At 32.7% G+C, this 19,176-nt stretch overlaps 2 protein-coding genes across 3 annotated transcripts; one reads left to right on the top strand and one right to left on the bottom strand.

Moving 5' to 3' along the window:
* The first annotated feature begins 2,026 nt into the window (after positions 1-2,026).
* LOC21399185 (protein BRICK 1) lies at positions 2,027-4,274 on the top strand. 2 transcript variants are annotated; one of them, XM_024171257.1, is made up of 3 exons: positions 2,027-2,305; positions 3,939-4,025; positions 4,099-4,274. In XM_024171257.1, exons 1-3 carry the CDS (start codon positions 2,173-2,175, stop codon positions 4,101-4,103), a joined length of 225 nt encoding a protein of 74 aa, XP_024027025.1. In that variant the 5' UTR covers positions 2,027-2,172; the 3' UTR covers positions 4,104-4,274. The 2 variants fall into 2 exon arrangements, with proteins under 2 accessions (XP_024027025.1, XP_010105126.1); XM_010106824.2 differs by having other exon boundaries at positions 2,030-2,305; positions 3,939-4,274.
* Positions 4,275-5,416: 1,142 nt separating this feature from the next.
* LOC112093213 (nodulation receptor kinase-like) lies at positions 5,417-11,906 on the bottom strand. The gene is made up of 15 exons (XM_024171266.1): positions 11,550-11,906; positions 10,431-10,959; positions 9,589-10,064; positions 9,000-9,150; positions 8,814-8,885; positions 8,641-8,709; positions 8,429-8,500; positions 7,902-7,970; positions 7,653-7,837; positions 7,267-7,502; positions 7,051-7,177; positions 6,899-6,967; positions 6,496-6,685; positions 6,271-6,403; positions 5,417-5,806 (listed from the first exon to the last, which is right to left on the bottom strand). The coding sequence occupies exons 1-15, from the start codon at positions 11,647-11,649 to the stop codon at positions 5,480-5,482; spliced, it is 2,805 nt and encodes a 934-aa protein (XP_024027034.1). The 5' UTR covers positions 11,650-11,906; the 3' UTR covers positions 5,417-5,479.
* Positions 11,907-19,176: the final 7,270 nt, after the last annotated feature.

Here is a 19,176-nt window from a genome sequence, read left to right as displayed (position 1 = left end):
TTACGTCTAACTGTCCAAGTATGCCTAACAGAGCCTTTCTCCGTGTCAGACACGCCTCCTTTGCACTTCTTCTACCCAAGCTCACCTGCCGGAGCAAATCTTCACGTCAGAGCAAATATGATAGTTGCTTAACCATTCTCGTACAAACCATCTCTGACAAGGTTTGACACATGATCAAACCTTCGAAAGAGGAGGTCAACAAAGCATGAAGTTGAGTCAAACACTCTTTGAGAGTTTTAGACTTAGGAGAGCTCCATATCAACCCTAAATCCGGAACTTTGCCTCTAAGTCATTCCATTTTTAGACCATCTCTTTGTCAACCATGAAAGGCATCTGATGGTTTTGCTCCAACAGGATTGCGTGTGTAGGTCTCTATCAGAGCGTCACCGATCTGCCTTTGGAGCAAACATCATGAACTTTTCATTTCACTTATGGCCAAACTCCTTTTCAACTCCAGAAAAAGTGGCAGATGGTTTTGTAGCATCAGAATTGCGTGTGTAGGCCTCCGTTAGAGTGCCGTCAGTTTGCCTCTAGAGTTGCTGCCAAAATACTACCATTTTCACCTATAAATATCTCTCTCATTTCAACATAGCCATAACACCCACAAGAAACACTACTCTGTCTCTCTCTCATTTAGCCCACACTATGATCAATTTTCCTTCAATCTGTTGCTACAAAGACTTAAATTTCCTCAAGTTCTTAAGGGGTTGTATAGTTTCTAAGTGTTGCCAGCGTTAGAAACTCCTCAAGAACTCCCTTTGTTCTTCCTTCGTTAGTATTCGAGAATATTTTGAAGTTTCTTCATATTCTTCGAGAAACACTTGAGAATTCATCCTCGGGGTCACTTTCGCTACCCAAACGACGTCCTCTCTGTCAGAACCGCCCGCGTCTACTCTGGGAGTGTCTCTTTACTAGAGCCTTATCCGCCTCGTGAGTCACACTTTCGCTCTTCACCAAGCCTTATCCACCAAACGAGTCACTTTCTTCACTCTTAAAGCAATCCGCATCTGTCTCCAAAGCACTGCACTGCCAATGCCCTGTGCAATATGCAAATCTCATCTCCATCAACTACCTGATCATTCTTCCTATCATTATTCATCTATGTAGTTTGTTTTATACATTTTTTTTTTCGAGTTCTCTAGCTTGTTTTGCATGGGCATTTTGGTCATTCAATAACAAAGCGGGTCTTAGGATCTAATTCTTTCGGTTCTCTTTGGGCCCGCCTAACCATCCCATCTCTTCGTCGGAGTCTTGCCATCTTTATCTACTTCAAAGCTTTCCATGTACTTCGGCAACGTTGGATCTTATTTTAACGAGTCATATACTTACGTGTGTCAATCTCACACGCGTTATACTCCTGGTCTACCGGACCCCGACAGAGAGTAATTACGCCTGGATTTTGTTTGTTTAGATTTAGGAGGAAAAAAATAAAAAAAGATGTTTTATGTGGTAAATGGTAAAATTGGAGTGAAGAGAGAGAAAGAGCTTACCTTCAAAGTAGAGGTGATAATTCGTGTTACGTGTCGTGTTTTGATCGTTTCATTTAAAATTTATAGTAAACTATGAACACGATACGATCACTTTACGGGTTGACACGACACGAAAATGACATGTGACACAAAATTGACCCGTGAACCCGAAATTGACACGAAAATTGTATACTTTTATTTAGTTTTTTACATATTAAAAATAACTTAAAATTCATAACACATAAAAAAACAATAACATCCATTGAAATTAAGCAAATAATAGTATTAAATTTTGAGTATAACTTTCATGATATCACAAGTTCATAATAAAATAAAAAATATGTAATTAAAAATATATGTATTTTTTAATTTTTTATGAGTTTCGTATTGTATTTGAATTAGGCGGGTCTATTCTAAAACTGACCTGTATTTTTTATATCAATTTCAGATCGATTTAATTTTAATATAAATATTTTTTTTCTTAATTTTAACCTATAAAATTTATATTATTTTCGAATCGTGTCGGCGCAGTAACATATTGCCATTATATCAGGTACTAAAAAGTAAACACAAGTCCACTTCCCCGACCTAACTGCCCCAACCAATCCCTTCCGTTTCTTTACAAATCCGAGTTTTTTAGATCTCGAAACCTTCCTTCTGAGTATCATCTCTGTGGTGTGGGCAAGAGAGAGAGTACAGCAAAATGGCAAGAGCAGGAGGGATTACAAATGCAGTGAACGTTGGAATAGCAGTTCAAGCCGATTGGGAGAATCGCGAGTTCATTTCCCACATTTCCCTCAACGTTCGCCGCCTTTTCGATTTCCTTGTTCAATTCGGTAAATGCCCATCTTCCCCAAAGTCCTCCCTTTTTTCCACCATTTGGGTTTTCTTTTTCATGGTTTTTGCTCATCTGGGTTTGTGTCGTTTGAGATATTGCCAGTTGACTTTGGTCAATCCATTTTTTTTATTTGAGTTTCTTATGGAAATTTTGCTGATTCGGCGTTCCTAATTAGGCGTTTTGGATTGATTTTCTTGTGCGTTAATTTTCGAATTAATCAAGCAATTTGATTGAGAACCCATTAGTGCCTAGCTCATCAACATCTATATTCTTTACCATATGAATGAATTAGTTAAAACTCTTGCTTCAAATTTAAAACTTTTGGTTTGCCATGTGTGTTTTTTTTTATTTTTTTGGGGAGCGCCTTAGGCTGTTATAAAGGGCAATCTTTGACTACATAGGGTTCACCCCAATTGGAAAATTTGACTGATTGTTCTGTGGCTTGAGTTGCCAAAACCAGGATTCTGGTGATAACTGACCAAGTTTTTTGCAGCGTAAGTGGATGTAGCTCTCATTTCGAGGCTCGATCACTATCAAGCCTGCGTGTTTATGTTCTTTTTGTTTTTTGTATTGCTCTCGAATATTCGGAATTTGGGCTGTAATTCCTAAAAAGTTCAATGTCTTGTTTAGGATAAGCAATTTGTAGCTATTGTTAATTTTCGCTTGTATAATAAGCTTTCTTGCTGCTCATAGTTTAAGACTAGTCTTCGCATTTTGATAGATGAATTTTATTGCTTTTCTCATAACCAAATCTATGAGCTGTTATTAGTAACTCTGGTGGAGTCTTTGCTTCAGTTTTATTTGAATTCAAATGTTTGTCTCTTACATTGTCCTCTTGCTCAAGATAAAGTCATAAAATTGCTAGTAAATGAGATTTTTTTGTTGGTAGTATCCATAAATCTGTAGGCGAAACGTACCACTAAAGCAGCCCGAGCCAGACTCACTATATCCATGTGAATTATGTTATCGATCTCTATGAAGGAATTATTCAATCACTGTTCACCAATAATAGTAGAATTACCAATGCAGAGTCAAAAAGGGGTTTTGATCCAACATCATTGATGAAACAACCAATAAATCCAATTAGACCAAGTTCTAATGATTATACTAGAAGATAGTATAATTAGAATACATTAAATACAACCAAAATATGCAGAGACGGCCCTTGCTCTAGGTGGGGAAGGCGAACTTCTTTATTTCCCTGCTAGTGTTGTACTGCAGTACTTTTATATGTTTATAATGCCCGGGCATACTTGAACTTGGGAGGGGGACTACATGGCTTGGGCCTCGAAGAAGTGCTTGAGCCCGTCTGTTGGGTGCTCCCACGGATTCGTAAGGGACTCCTCGAAGTAAGGGCCCAAATGGATAGTGCTTCGGGTGGATTCCCGAGTTTGGTCATGGGTTGATGTTTAAAGGATTTGATTGCGGCTCTCCTTCCAGTTTGCAACTTTAGGGAGGAATTGTTGCGTCAATCCTACGTCAGTTTAATTTCTCTTTCTTAGTCATGCTTTTGTTTGGAAATGCTCTAGGTGAATTGGAAATCTTCTTTTGTTCTTGCAAGGTGGTTCTGGTATTGGGTCTTAGTGTTACAATATTCTCATCTTATTATTTTGTTCTTCTTGCTATTTCAGAGGCTACAACAAAGAGCAAGTTGGCTTCATTGAATGAGAAGCTTGATACTCTGGAACGTCGGCTTGAACTACTCGAAGTACAAGTGGGTACGGCATCAGCTAACCCGTCTCTTTTTAATAGTTAGAGTTTCCAAATAAAATTATGTTTGTTGTAATGCAGCTTAAAGAACCTCCCCCTCTCTGTATCGAGATTATGAACAGACTTCTTGGTCTTGTAAACCGTCTAGAAACATGTATTCCTTGTGTATTCTACTTAGTAACTTTCTGTATATATATATACATACACTTCACTTTTGGGAAAGTTTGCGCACGTTTAATATTGATCACTGATTCATAGTTGTGACTCGGGATTATGTTTATAATTTCTATATTAGCATTCTCCTTATAGCTTTACCAAAAAGCATGGTCATGTTTGGCCTATTTTGACATGATGCTGAAGTATACACTTTACAAATATAGATTATGTATCCAATGGTATTCATGCTTACATTTACGAAGGTGTACTCACAGAATCTGAGAGAAGCTTAAGACTATTGGTGTAGGATCATTATTGACGAGAGTATATGGATAGAAGAGAAATAGTCAAATTAGAGAAGAGGTTTCTGGAGTGATAATTAGAACTCATGATGAGGACCAATAATCTAAAGATCCATTCACTCATGGTTTCCGTCTCCTAAAGATTGCAGGGTTTGGTTCTCTCGCAAAGTGGGTTTGAAGAATTTCTGGATATTAGAAAAGAAAAACGCGCGCGCGCACACACACATATATGTGTAGACGAATTTTTAATAATTATATTTCTATCAGTGATTATTATCAAATATGAAAATTTGATAACCTGGCGTGATAAGAATCAAATTATGACAATATATATATATATATAACTGTAATATTTTTTAATATATAAAACAAAAAATAAAATAGGAGACCAAACAAAAATAAAATAAGGAAAGTTGTTAATGGGAAACTACCCCAATAACAATAGTTACATGACTCTAGCTTATGATCAAGGAAAGTTGATTTTTAACTTAGGTGACGTTTGGTTCATGAGTTCAGAATCATGATTTATGACTCTGATTTTTGAAATTTAAATTTTTTATGAGAGAAAAACACTGTAGCGAACTAAGAACTATAGTCCTAAATCAGGCTAGAACCTCCGAAACAAACGGAGCATTAATTGATACCAATGACCCACCCTTCAATGCTTATTTGTTATTAGCTTCATTGCGGGTTTTGCATTTCGATCATGTTTCGCAACAGTCAAGACTGATTAAGACCAATGGCTGACCAAATTCGTTTTTTGTTACCCAGTTGTGAGCATTTACATATTGTTCATCAGCTCCTAGGCAAATAGTGTCAAAATAGAGCTCATTCTATATTCTTGTGAAAAGCAAATTGCTTAAGCGAATAACGTGAAAGAACAACCGGATCAGAATCAATAAGGTAAGTCTCAGAAAAAAGATTAACCATTTTCTTGTTGCATTCAAAGTGTAATGATGGGACAAAAATCTTATCATTGACAAAACTCATTGGTTATAATTATATTATCTTGGCTCTGGAGGAGGCAAGGGTTGAGTCAAAACAGGTGAAGCCTCTGTGGGAGTGGAGGATGGTATAACAATTTTCCTGTCCAATACTATGGATCCTGAGCTCTCTATTGACCTCATGTATTCTGATGCATTGTTCTCTATGATTAGAGAATCCTCTAATTCGCGTACAATGTCGGCCATGGATGGTCTATAAACAGAGAAGGGCTCAATGCATAGCAATGCCATCTCCACCACTCTCCACATTGCCTCCGCATGGTAACCTCCCTTTATGCTTGGATCCACAATTTCATCTATGTTTGTCTCCCTTGCGTGTTGTTTAGCCTGCAGAGAAATGTGTATCTTGGTCAGATGAAGATCTTGTTTGGTTCTCCAAGCATGTTAAAAAAATATATTAAGTGCTTGTTTGATAACGGGATTCAGACCCTGGTTCTAATGGTTCTGTTTAAGTCTTTTTTCTCATAAAAATTTGAATTTTGGTTCAAATCATTTGATTCGAACCCATTAACCAAATATGGAACTAATTATAGTGATTCCCTTATAAAGTAAATTACACTTATATTTAGTCACATAAGACTTCGAAGTCAATAGCTTATCAAGAAGATGTTTAATAAAATACATCACAAATCAATTCTAGTGACTCTTCCTGTGAATGACATGCATAGTTTATGAGCACCACAGGCAGTGGAAATGTTTATTTGCAGACGGACGCTAATTTTGTTCAGCACAAAGACACTAAATGTGCCTAAAAAATATGAGTTCGGAGAACATGAGGACAAGTTGCATACCCATTCAACTAAGCTCCACTCGTTCCGTGGCCTGCGAATATTGAGAGGCTCCCTGCCGCTTATAATTTCAAGTAGCACCACGCCGAAGCTAAAGACGTCGCTTTTGTCAGATAAGTGGTGGGTTGTGTAGTATCTGCAGAGTATAAATTTTGATTTAGTTAGATTGTTTTACTTGGTTACATTAACAGGCAGGGGTTGAAAGTTTTGCTCAAGGAAAAAACTTACTCTGGGTCCAAATATCCCGCAGTTCCCCTTACTTCCAAAGAAGCGCCACTGTCACCTTCTTGAGGAGCATATTTTGAGAAGCCGAAATCGGCAACCTTGGCTGTCATGCTTTGATCTAGAAGTATGTTGCTCGATTTCACATCCCTATGTATAACACAACGCCCGGCATATGTGTGAAGATGAGTCAATCCTGTTGAATGAAAGCATTCTTCAGAATTTCATTGATCCTCTATGTTAACCAGAACAATCTATTCCAAAGAGAATATGCATTTAAATATGACTATATCAAAGGCCTAATTTAGGATTTAGGTTGCCATGGTTAAACACAGTGGATTTCACCAGGTGACTCAGTCTTGTCGGGATATAAGACAATATGTATATATGATATTCCTATTCCACTTGCCTCGAGCAGCACCAAGAGCAATGGACAGTCTGGTTGGCCAGTCCAGCCTTTTTCTTTTTGCTGCTTCTCCTGTTATAAGAAATCAGTCTTTTTCATCAAAAATTCAAGGTCAATACGTTAGAAGAAGGAAGAAGAATCGACGCGGGAAGTACCATAGAGGCGATCTTGTAGCGAGCCATTGGACATGAATGGATAAACAAGAATTTGTTGCTCATTTTCACTACAATAACCAAGTAGAGGCACCAAATTCTCATGGCGTATAGTGGAAAGAAGATTTAACTGCAAAGTAAATCAAAAGGTTTCTGTTAGCATAGTTTTAAAGAAAATTAAATGACAACAAAATGTAAGACCGTCTAGTAAAGTGGTACCTCGTTTTCGAATTCTCGAGTCCCCTGAGTTGACGTTGCCGATCGGGCCTTCACCGCAACTTCTTGACCGTCTGGCAGAGTGCCACGATAAACGGAACCAAAGCCACCTTCGCCTATCAAAGTATTGTAATTTTGGGTGGCAGCTTCTATGTTGGCCAGGGTAAATGTCTGTATGGTTATTGACTTCACAACAAATTCTTCTACTATTGGTATTGAGAATATTAAACCTCCATTTTCTGCAGTTTGATATGAAAAATAAAATCATACTTTGGAAACTTTTGTCCAAAATACACACACAGTACTGATTTAGCAGCATTAACTGGCTTTTATGCATATGCGCAAAGAGAATATAGTGGATATGGAATTATACGGATTAGAGTACTCACTCTTTGACATCGGAGGTCCTTTAAATCCTTTGCCATTGAATATTCCTTGAGGCATCAATTTTTGTCTGTAAAAGCAAAGGACGAAAGCTCCAGCCGCCAGAGTCAATAGTAAAGATCCACATGCCACAGAGCCTATGATGATTCTTCGTTTCGAAGAAGCTGGTCCTGGGTTGCATGTTCCAGAGCTGCAAAATGGATGTTCAAGTTTCAGATTTTGTCGTTATTAAACAAGACAAATGTTGCAATTACCTTGTGTCAAGTTTTGAGCTATTGAAGCTAGATGGATCCTCTTTGGCAACAGGGTTGCAGCCAACATATCTGGAAGTAAACAGGTAATGAATGGGATAAATATTACTCTCTCTTATAATGATTCGTGACTCATTACAATATTTTTTCTCACAAAAAATACATATAAAATGAGAATAATTTTAAATTATAATTCTAAATTTATGAACTATCGACGAAACTAGAAGTTCTACTTTTATTTATAATATATTTTAACCCCACACGACCTCTAGCTACTCACGAAATGGTGGTCCCACCTATAAGTGATGGGGCCATAACTCAAGAGGTTAGATAAGACTGCTCAAGAGTTAAACGTGCAACTATATATATGAAAAGTACTTAAAAAAACTTGTCAAACATACTACTTGCATCGTATTATGCACAAATGGCTTTTGAGGCCTCCCAAAAGCAATACCAAATTGGCCCGTGTTATGAAATTTACTTGTTTTTGTATTACAGAAGAGCACATAAGTTGAAAATCAGAAACTTACAATATTTCCAAATGTTGCATCATTGCAAGAGATCCTGGAAGTGGCCCCCTAAGATCATTGTTCCTTAGATCCCTGGTAAGTAAAATTTTTTATCAAACAAGAGATGATAAATAACATCCACAAAAAGATTTGCAAAGTTGAATGAAACAAATTCAATTGGAACATTGAGAGAGAAGAAAATAAATTTTTAAAAAAAAAGAGAGAGAAATTACACTGATCTCAACATGGAGGAAGAAGGGAAGGCTGGAATTTCGCCAGTGAAGCCATTGGAGCTCAGATTCCTATACATCACAAAATAATCAGAATTGAGTAAGAGACGACAATTTAGGACAAAAGCGACAACATTGAGAGCCCAAATAGAAAAAACAATCGTCTGTCAACATACAGGGTAATTAAGTTGGTCAACTTGGTAATACTTGGAGGAATTGGCCCTTTAAGATTCATTGAAGGAAGGCTCCTGAAAAGTACAACATTATATATATATATATATATATATATGAATCATTGCTAAACAAACATAAAGATCTTAATAAACTCAACCACTTTTAAGTAATGATTCTCAGAGACTTACAGTTTGGCTATGACAGTTGAACCATTAATGGACTCACAAGACAGGCCTTCCCAGGAAAATGGAAAACATGGATCTCCAGTCCAACTCTCCAAAACCTTATTCTCCTCATTACAAGCCAACAGCTCACGCTTGACCTCCAAAATACCGTTCACTAAAGAATTAAAGTTGATGAGAGTTTGTCATACAAAGGTTTCAAAATGATACACATACTTTCTAACTTCATGAATTCTACATTGGGATAAAACGAAAATTATACAGAGAATTCCCGGGTAGAGTATTGAAAAAAAAAAAATCCTAATAATAATACATAGTTATATCACATTAAAATCATATCAATTAAAAAATAAAATGTGACGGTTCTTAATTATGATCTAACAATAAGATATTTTTTTCATGTCTATTACTGAATTCTCCAAATTATATTGCTACCTCCAAGTCGTGTTTCTAAGCAATATTTTGATTTATATATATATTTTTTTTAAGCACACTTCCAATATATATGTCCTCCTTAACTTGCACTTGAAATATTCACATAACGTTGTGGATTTTTTTTTTTTTTTTTTTTTTGAAGGGGGAAAATGGAACTTACCATCACTTGGGCTAGTCTCTTGGGCCCATGGGAACACCTGTAAGATCTCATAAGCATTGCAAATGGGCCCCAAAGAAGACCCAGAGGCCTTCACCAGTGTTAAATTAAGAAACCCATTTGCTCTTACATCGTGACGAACCTCCTTATAGTTGGACCCACCACCCTTTATATCAAACGACGACTTCATTCTCTGATTGTTCACGTATATATCAAACACCCTTTGGCCAGAATAAACTGTCGTATTCAGTTCAAGAAAGTAGAGGGTCAGACGGTACTGGTGATTTCCTTTGTCCAGATCATTGTGGAGAATCTCCAAGCGGTTTTGATCAGATAAGGCTGTTTGTAGAACTTGTAATGGTGCTCTCACTTTGCCAGTGTAGTTGGAGATTTTGACATTAGAGCCTTGTATAGTAGTATTTGCTGTGCCAGAACTTGTTAATGGTTTCCAAATTCTGTCACTTGGATCAGTTGGGTACCTGAAATTACCACACAAAAAAAAAAAACAAAACCATAGTAACCGTGTGATTTTGTGTAAAAGGTACTAGGGTATGAATGTAAGGATAAAGTTTTGAACATTAAACTGCTGTAAATGATAAAATGAATCCAAGTCTCGCATTGTTTAAATCAATTTATAAAGACGTTGGATTACTTATTTTTTAAGATGGAAACTCAGGCCTTTCAAAAATTCAATTTTCATAAAAAACTATTAACAAAATTATATCAAATTGAAAAAGATAATTTGTCTTGTAAGTAGGTACTTTTTCGTATCCATTTTGTAATAGTAAGTGTAATCTTAAATTTCAAACATCTTTGTTCAAGAAAAAAGAAAATAGAAAACTTACTTAATGATGTCCCCATCCTTGGCTCCCAAATTAATTCTTCTGACCACTTTCAGAACACTAGAAGAAGAGAAGTCTTGTAAATACTCTAAACCTTTTAAAGGCCTCAACACAAGGCGTGAGATATAAGGATCTCCTTCAGTCTTGACCAAGCAGAAGTCTATGCTCTCCTTAGTGGCTCTAAAAATCCCCTCAACCTCAAAGTCCTCGGCAGAATTCACTTGGCTAATGTTTGTGACACCGACCGAAACTGAAAATGATGTCTCATATAGCAATATGTTTTCATAGTATAAAAATGTACCCCTTATCAAGTACTCTTCACCCCTTGTTGTGTCTAGGCTGTAACATCTTTTCCATGAATAATCTATGTCGAATATTCGAGCTTCATCGTCGCCGGTGTGGTTTGTCGACGCCTTGCTTATCTTCCGGCAATTTTTCCTATCAGGAAACCAGCGGTAATCTGTATCCCAGCTTATGGTAGTATTAGGATCTGTATAATTAGACTCCCGGCAACATGCTATGCTAACAAAATCTGCATTAAAAGTAACTGGTTATGTAACTAAAAACTAAAAATTCCTTGTTGAAGCAATATATATATATATATAGGGAGTTCTAAGGTGGATCTTGATTAATTTGAATTTGTGGTTTTGTAGAGCCGTAAGTTTTTTTTTTTTTTTTTTAATTTTCTTTAAGAAGAAAAATTGTTCTATAGTTTTGATCTACAAGAAATTAAATGAAAGGAAATTAAACAAACAAACCTAGGTTAGATATAGATACGTCAACCATTTTCAATGCTTTTATTAATTAATAACCAGATCAATTATGGGTTAATAAGCGCAATTGCAACATCACGTGATATTTTTTTCTCCACCGCTAAATTTGAAGACATGAACCTAATAATATGTCTTAAAATTTGAAATCCCCACTGAAATAATAATCAATGATCAATTATTTAATACTAAAACAATCTAAACGTTATAAAATCCTAAGGCCAAATTGAAAGAAAAAAACCTATTCATCAAGAATCAAACATTTTGATGTTGTAATATTTCTTGAAATTGGGTTACCCCAATATAAAACAATATTATTGCCCTGATCTAGTAAAATTCATTCAATACTTACCTTTTTGTGCACAAGTTGATTGAGCAAGAATGAAGAGGCACAAGATCAAACATCTACATGTTCTTGAAACCCAATTGTTGACCAATAATCCCTCCATCATCTTCTTAACATTGGAGGTCGCCCCATTGGATTATCAAACTCATAGCCACTTTTCCAACATATATATATATATATATATAACTAGTTTTAGCTTCCACCAAGTACTACCAAAACAAACCACTTCTGAATTCCATGGAATTCAAATCATTTTCCTCTGTATTTGCTTGTTGGTTCCTGACTTTCATTCCACATAACCCCTAGAGATTCTCAATTTTTCCCTAGAATGTCACATGGGAAGAAGGGGAAAAAAAAAAAAAAAAAAAAAAAAAAAAAAACCTTTTTTTTTTTGTACAAAAAGATGATAAAACATAAAACAAAAATCCAAGGTTCTTCACAGATGAATCGTGATCTTGGAGGCTGCAGGGACAAAAGAGTATCAAACAAAGATTAGAAATTTAGAAGAAGGAAGAGGTTTGATAAAATGGGGTTTGACTTCTATCATAGAGTACTATATTACATGAAGTATATGAAGGAAGATATATAAGAGGCTACACTAATTAGAATATTGACACAAAAATTAATTAATTGAATAGTTAAGAATATTTTAGGTAGTGTATACTGTTTATGATTATGGTGGTGGGTCTTTGATTAGCTATATTTAATTTACATTTGATTTTAAATAATTGGGCGGAGTAACCCTCCATATTGGTGTGCCTTCGTCTCTCTCCTTGTCTCTTACCCGTATTAATTCAAACATAATATAAGGTAATTGGGTCTGGTTTCTTTTTTCTTAACCAACTAAGACGGTTTAGTAGCATCAATAATATTTAATTTCCAAGAGTAGTTAATTGTACTATATATTGAATAAAATACACACACACTAGTATATGTGTGTGTATATATATATATATGCGCGCGCGTAATTCCAATATAACCCAAATGAATATTTTACTTAATAGGCAAGTTATTGTGATTGCTAGTATAATTTAATGATAATTTCACACTTGACTCCATCTTGAAACGTAAAGTTTGAGTTTTCCAACCTTTGAAGTTCAAGAAAAAAAAAAAGAATAAGAAAAATTAAAGTTGCTGTAAGAATTTCAAGGGAGAGGATCTTTAACATTGAGATCCATTTGACTGAAAAGAAGCCTCAATCTAATAATATTCTTAAATTATCAACAATATGTTTACAAAAATGAGTTTGACTAATACCGCGGAAAATCTATTAAATATATGACATAAATGTAATTTCGTTGAAAGAAAATAAAGAAAAATAGACCATCTCCTGAGGACAATTTCTTGAAAGGTTTGAATTGGTTGGGGTCTAGCTTGGTCTGTGGATTGGCGGAAGAAGTTGAATTTTTTCTTTTTTTTTTTGCCCTTTTCAGAGAACATTCAAATTGGACATAGTCTTTACATTAAAAGTAAACGACTTTAAATTCTTGTATTCTTATTTATTTTTTACGTTCCGCTTCTCTATTCATATGCTAGTTCTACTCAAACAACATCGGATTAGTCATAAACTACCACCAGTATAAATTGATTGTAGATTTTACCATCTGCAATACTTATATAATTAGTATTTTGTTTATAATTAATTGAAATATGGGGATAGAAAAAACAAGAAAATTAAATTATATTCCTTGAAAGAGAGAGATTCTTATTACTAGAAAGATAATGGGCGCGTTTGGAACTCGTTTTAAAATGATTTTATTTTTTGTATGAAAATGAAACTGAAAACGTTTTCAATCTCGGACATAAATCATTTTTAAAAATGCGTTTAGTAATTTTATTAAGAGATTATTTCCAATGTAAAAAAAAACTCATTAATGTCTCTCTTTCTCTCTCTGCTCGAGAGAGGAGAAAATGAAAACAAAAAATGAAAGACGATTAAAAGTCATTTTTCATTTCTCTCTCATTTTACACTAAACTAAAAAATCGTTTTTATTTTTGTTTTTTATTTTTATTGTGTCAAATGCCGTTTTGAAAATATTTTCATTTTTATTTCTTAAAAAAAGTGAAAAATAAAAACGGGATCAATTCCAAACACGGCTAATATGTTCTTACTTCTTAGCCAATTAGATTTGAATAATTTGAATACGTGTGTGTAGGAGAGGATAGGATGGGGGTAAGCCTAACTACATATAATAATGTGCAACAGCCTACTAACTAACCCCTAACCCAACAACAAATTACTATTATTATTATTATTATTATTATTAGTATTGTACTTGTTATTATTATTATTACTATTATTATTGTTATTATTTTTATAATTAAAATAAATAAATAAATGATAAATAGAACGTACATATGTAGCTCAATGCATTTTGATTGCCAACGACCCATGATCATAAAGCTAGTGCCAACTAATTTACCAGATAAGGACGCAAAAGAGTACTTGATTCGATTATATTGATCTCCCTATAATGTATATATAAATATTAACATATTAAATATTAATATCTATATGCTCAATTACTGTATGTACGTACTCCCGTTAAAATCTACAAATTTTTAGATTAATTTTGCTGGTTGCCAGTTTTATATATTATTCCATTTGGATTCTTTCACCTTTTTTAAAATCGTTTTCAATGCATTAAGTTCTAAATTCTTCAGTTATAGTACAAGTGTGGTTCTATTCACACACCACTCTTTACTCTTTATACTTCCCATTTAATTATAATTTTTTTATTAGAAAATACTCTCTTGTAAAATGACAATTATAATAGACTTAATTACATAATTAATTTTATTATAAAAATGATGATATTTTATTTCTTTCTTTTGTTTTGTGTTAATGTTTTTATTTTCTAATTATTTCATTTTTGAAAGGAAAAATCATTTTGTCTCATTTTCCTTTCGTTTCTTATAAAGTCGAATTGTTTTTTTTTTTTTTTCATTTTATTATTTTTTATGCTTATTTTGCTCGTTTATTTGTTCTTCAATCTTTTTTTATTTTATATTTTTAATTATACCTCAATAATATAATAACTTTGTTGCTTTTTTATTTACTTTTTATTTCGTGAATTATATTTCTTTCTATTTTATATTTTTGAGTGTCCTTTATGTTTTTTTTAAATATTTTAATAAAAAAAAGTGGCATGCCTAAAGCTTCAACTTAAAAAATAGAGAAATATAGAAATGATAATATTAAAATAAAAAATTAAAATAAAATAATAGGTGTGAAAAGAAAAATGATCAAGAATTAATAATCCTATGAAAATAGTTTGGGGTAATTTTGGAATAATAGGGGTGTGTAGAAAGTAAATTCAATCAATTTAAAATTATGTGGGATATGTGTTTAGAAATGGGGTGTGGAGAGTAATAAAAAGGGTTGTGTCCACCCATATTCTCGCATTCTCCAAATTTTAGTACAAGGCTAGACTATAATTTTATGCATTTACAGGAGTCATCGATACCAATATATATATATATATATATATATTATGCATTTTTTGGTCAGATATATATTATGCATTTTGCAACAAGCTATTGGATCCTATTGAAATCTAAAATGAGGTTTTTTTTTTTTTCCGTGAAATCTAAAGTGGGTTAATAATAATTTCAAAAAAAGAACATCAAGTGGGTTAATATTTTTTAACTGATTTTTTTTGTACTTTAGTGTTTAGAGCTATCAAATAAAATGATAAAATATGATTGGTTAAAAATTATTCGAGAGAGATAATTAGAATATGAAACATATAAACATCATGTTGAAATTAATATAGTATTTTTCAAAAGGGCCGTTATACGGTTGACTAGAGTTATTCGAACCAACAAACATTCCATTTACAAACTTATATCTGAAACCTTTCAAGTTTTCGATTGCTAAAACGAATAAAGAAAATTATTGAGTGAGTTGTAATTACAAATAAAACTTGGAAACTGGCCATAATTAATTAGAAAAAGCTTAAAGACAACAGACTGGAAAATGGAGATATTCCTGACATGTAGTAGCTTAATTACTTGGTCAATATACATACCCTAAAATGTCCATCAGGTTTCTTTTGTGATAATCCATTCTCAACAAGATTTATTAACTAAGCGGGTTAATCTAACAAAAAGTACCTTAAATTTATTCTCAATCTCATTTTTATTTTTAAATTTTAACACATCTCAAATTTAAGTTGGATCTATCAATTTGTTTCAGTTTTAATTTTTTCATCAATTATTTAAGTGTAAATAAAAAAATGACGGAATATACGCGTGATGTTGACAAAAAATAACATTTTGTTAATAGATAGAACACAGAATATGCCCTATTTATCCAGTAATTTTGATCGAGTCATTTTTTCTTCCTTTTGACTGAATATCAGATTCAGAATGCCTAACCCATTGATTAAACATTAAATTACTATATAAGTTTATTATTAAAAAATCATTATTATTTCCAGATGTAATTTCTGTCACTTACCATATGACAACCAGCATGCCTGTTTAGCTGTATGGAAACAATATTATGTGCTATGACTTATACTTAAATACAATTTTATCAAAAATATCTAGAAGAAAGTGGATCAAGCATACATAAAATATCATTCTAGCTTGCGTTGATGTGATATTAAAGAAAAAAAAAAAATTAGTTCCATTTTGTAAGCTAGTATATGATGTTGGAGTGACGCATTCATTTCTCTTAAAAATTGTAACTGATTGGAGAAGCGCAATTAATTCTTTTAGACATTACTCAAGACTAGATTCGAGAATCCACTACAAATATCACTCGTTTGAGCCTTTAATTCAAGAAGTCTCGTTACGAATCTATAGACGCAACACTTTTTTGAAACCCAAACCACGTAGATTATTTTCAAGTTCAAGTATACTCTTGCATCAATATAGACATTAATATAACGAAGAACTTTTATTTTTAATTATGTTTTATTGTTAATAAAAAAAGAGACATAATTTCAGTATACTCAGAACTTAATTTGTTTTTTTTTTTTTTTTTAATGAAGAAGCATATATGATTGTATCGAGCCATAACTAGCTAACCTGTAAATACTCTTAAACACTTTTTTTTACTAGCTCAAATACTTCTCAATATTATACTCAAACTGGAGACATTTTATTTAGCAAACTTTCGAAAATAAGCCTACAATGCCATAATTATGCTACTACTATGGTATGTGCTATTAATTAAACGTAATGTGTGCTCATCATAATGCTTCAGGTGAAGAAATTTTGCAATGAAGTAATAAGATTGGAACAATATTTTTTTATTTTAGCTCGTGTCCATGTGATCGATTTGTGTTTTCTTTGTTTTTTTTTTTTTTTTTTAATTATACATCAGTTTGATTCTATAAATTAGTTTTAAGTGAATTTAATTTCGCGGGCTGGAATAATATGATATCAACATCCACCGAGCAAAATAAATTCAATGAACAAAAACTAAATCAAATAAATGATGTCAAACCCCCAATAGGAATTAGGAAAAGCAGGTATACTTAATTCATTAAATACCTAGCTACCGTATTAAGCACTTTAAAAAAAAAGAATTAAGTACTGTTTTCCATCTGGTTGGTTTCGGTTTATTCTATTACGATTATTAACCATTTATGTATATTCTTCTTAAAATGCACCGAATATAAAGAAGATAAAAGGAGTAATAAGTGATGGTTCTTTTTTTTTCCCTACATTTTTCTTTTCCATTTACTTTGCTTAGATAAAATGATTAAAAAGTTCTGCTACTAAGCTTATTTTTTATAATTGATAACCTTATAATATATATAAATGCATATATGTGTGTGTGTGTGTGTTTAATTGTAGACCCTATATTAAACTAATATATTAATTAACTTAGAAAGTTACATGAATACCCTTAAACTTGTTAATCTGTCCGCTAATTAAATTTAATTACAATGACACTTGTTCTTACTGATTTTTGTTAGTTTTTAACTTACTAAATTGATGATGAAAAAATCCAAATAAAAAAACTCGGAAATAAAGTTCCGAATAATATAATAGCAAAAGAGCTCCCAACTAGGGTACCCTTCATCAAAGCCGCCCCATCACCTATAATTATAAATTACATATAATACAGAAAAGAGCTCAAACTTACAGGCGTGATTACATTGTCTTAATTAATTAAGATATTATACATATATATATACATATATATATATATGCGTAGGTCAGAATTATACTAACACAATATTTTTTTGAAGGATATACTAATACAATATTAATAATATTAAAGTTTGATGAGGCTGTACCTTGCGAAGTGTGAGTCGATGCTTCCAACAGATCCTTTGGCATCTTCCAAAGCGTTAGACTTGTCATTTTCTCACATACACAAAGGCCAATGTGTTTGTTTTCTTGTTTTCTTTTTTTTTTCCGTAAAACAATATAATTTTTCAACTAATGTTGAGTTTTCTTTTTTTTTTCTTTACATTTTTTATTGACAAAACAATAGAAAGTCATTATGATGACAGAACTAATTAAAGAATATAATGTGTTATTCAAAAAACTAATTAAAGAATATAATGGCCTATAATAAAATTCAGTAGCTAACATTGATATATACATATGTGTATGGGGATTTATTTTCATTTTTATGCTCTGTATTTTGAGGTTATTGAGAATAGTACCTATTATTACCATTGTACACATTTATATCATCTCACATTCTGATTCATGTTCAAACCTTGCTTTTTGGGTCAAAAGTTTGATTATGAGAAAAACCTATGGCTATGTTTGGAATTGATCCCATTTTTATTTTTCATGTTTTTCGAGAAAGAAAAATGAAAACGTTTCTAAAATGGTGTTTGGCGCAATAAAGACAAAAGGCGAAAATGAAAACGATTTTTTGATTTAGTGTAAAATAAAAGAGAAATGAAAAATGACTTTTAGTCTTTTTTATTTTTTGTTTTCGTTTTCTCCTCTCTCGAGCAGAGAGAGAGACATTAATGAGTTTTTTTTATACTGAAAACAATCGCTTGATAAAACTATCAAATGCATTTTTAAAAATAATTTATGTCTGAGATTGAAAACGTTTTCATTTTCATTTTCATACAAAAAATAAAATCATCTTAGAACGAGTTCCAAACGCGCATATGTTCTTCACAATTTGAAATTTTTACTTTTTTTCCTATTTCTTATTCTTATTCTTTTTGTTTTCTTTAATGGCATTTAGATTTTTTTTTAATCAAAATTGACCGTTGACCAAAGAAGATAAGAATTGAGCATAAATTTGATATCTTAAAGGTATTAATGTGATACACTCTAAACTATAAGATATGATTTTTTAATAACCTCAAGATGACGTAGGGTATAAAATTTCATATATATCCCAAACGTCCTTTGTTTTGGTACCCCAAAAATGAAACTATATAAACTTTAAGAAATCTTCGATATTTCAAAGGTTCACAAGATTTTGTTTGACAACTAATTAACCTCTGTTTTAGCTTTTCTTTTTGGTTTATATTTTTCTATTTATGTCGGACTAATCAGTGGAGACATACTGGTAATAAGGCGGATAAGATTGATGGATATAATATTTAAGCACTGTATTTTGTGGCATATATGATATCATGGTGCAGTAAAGAAATTATATGATAAGTTAGGCCTCTAAAGGAAACTGAATGATAAT

The sequence above is a fragment of the Morus notabilis genome, unplaced genomic scaffold (genome assembly GCF_000414095.1).
Source record: "Morus notabilis unplaced genomic scaffold, ASM41409v2 Scaffold502, whole genome shotgun sequence".
NCBI classification, from domain to species: Eukaryota; Viridiplantae; Streptophyta; class Magnoliopsida; order Rosales; family Moraceae; genus Morus; species Morus notabilis.
This window is presented reverse-complemented; position numbering and strand designations above follow the sequence as displayed.

What these genes read in the sequence shown, in the direction of transcription:
- LOC21399185 (XM_010106824.2), top strand. Translation starts at nt 2,173, where the DNA reads ATGGCAAGAGCAGGAGGGATTACAAATGCAGTGAACGTTGGAATAGCA. An exon ending in CGATTTCCTTGTTCAATTCG is followed by an intron (nt 2,306 to 3,938) that starts GTAAATGCCCAT and finishes TTGCTATTTCAG; the next exon opens with AGGCTACAACAAAGAGCAAG.
- LOC112093213 (XM_024171266.1), bottom strand. Translation starts at nt 11,649, where the DNA reads ATGATGGAGGGATTATTGGTCAACAATTGGGTTTCAAGAACATGTAGA. An exon ending in ATGCAACATTTGGAAATATT is followed by an intron (nt 7,971 to 8,428) that starts GTAAGTTTCTGA and finishes GTTTACTTCCAG; the next exon opens with ATATGTTGGCTGCAACCCTG. An exon ending in GCGGGATATTTGGACCCAGA is followed by an intron (nt 6,404 to 6,495) that starts GTAAGTTTTTTC and finishes TATACTCTGCAG; the next exon opens with ATACTACACAACCCACCACT.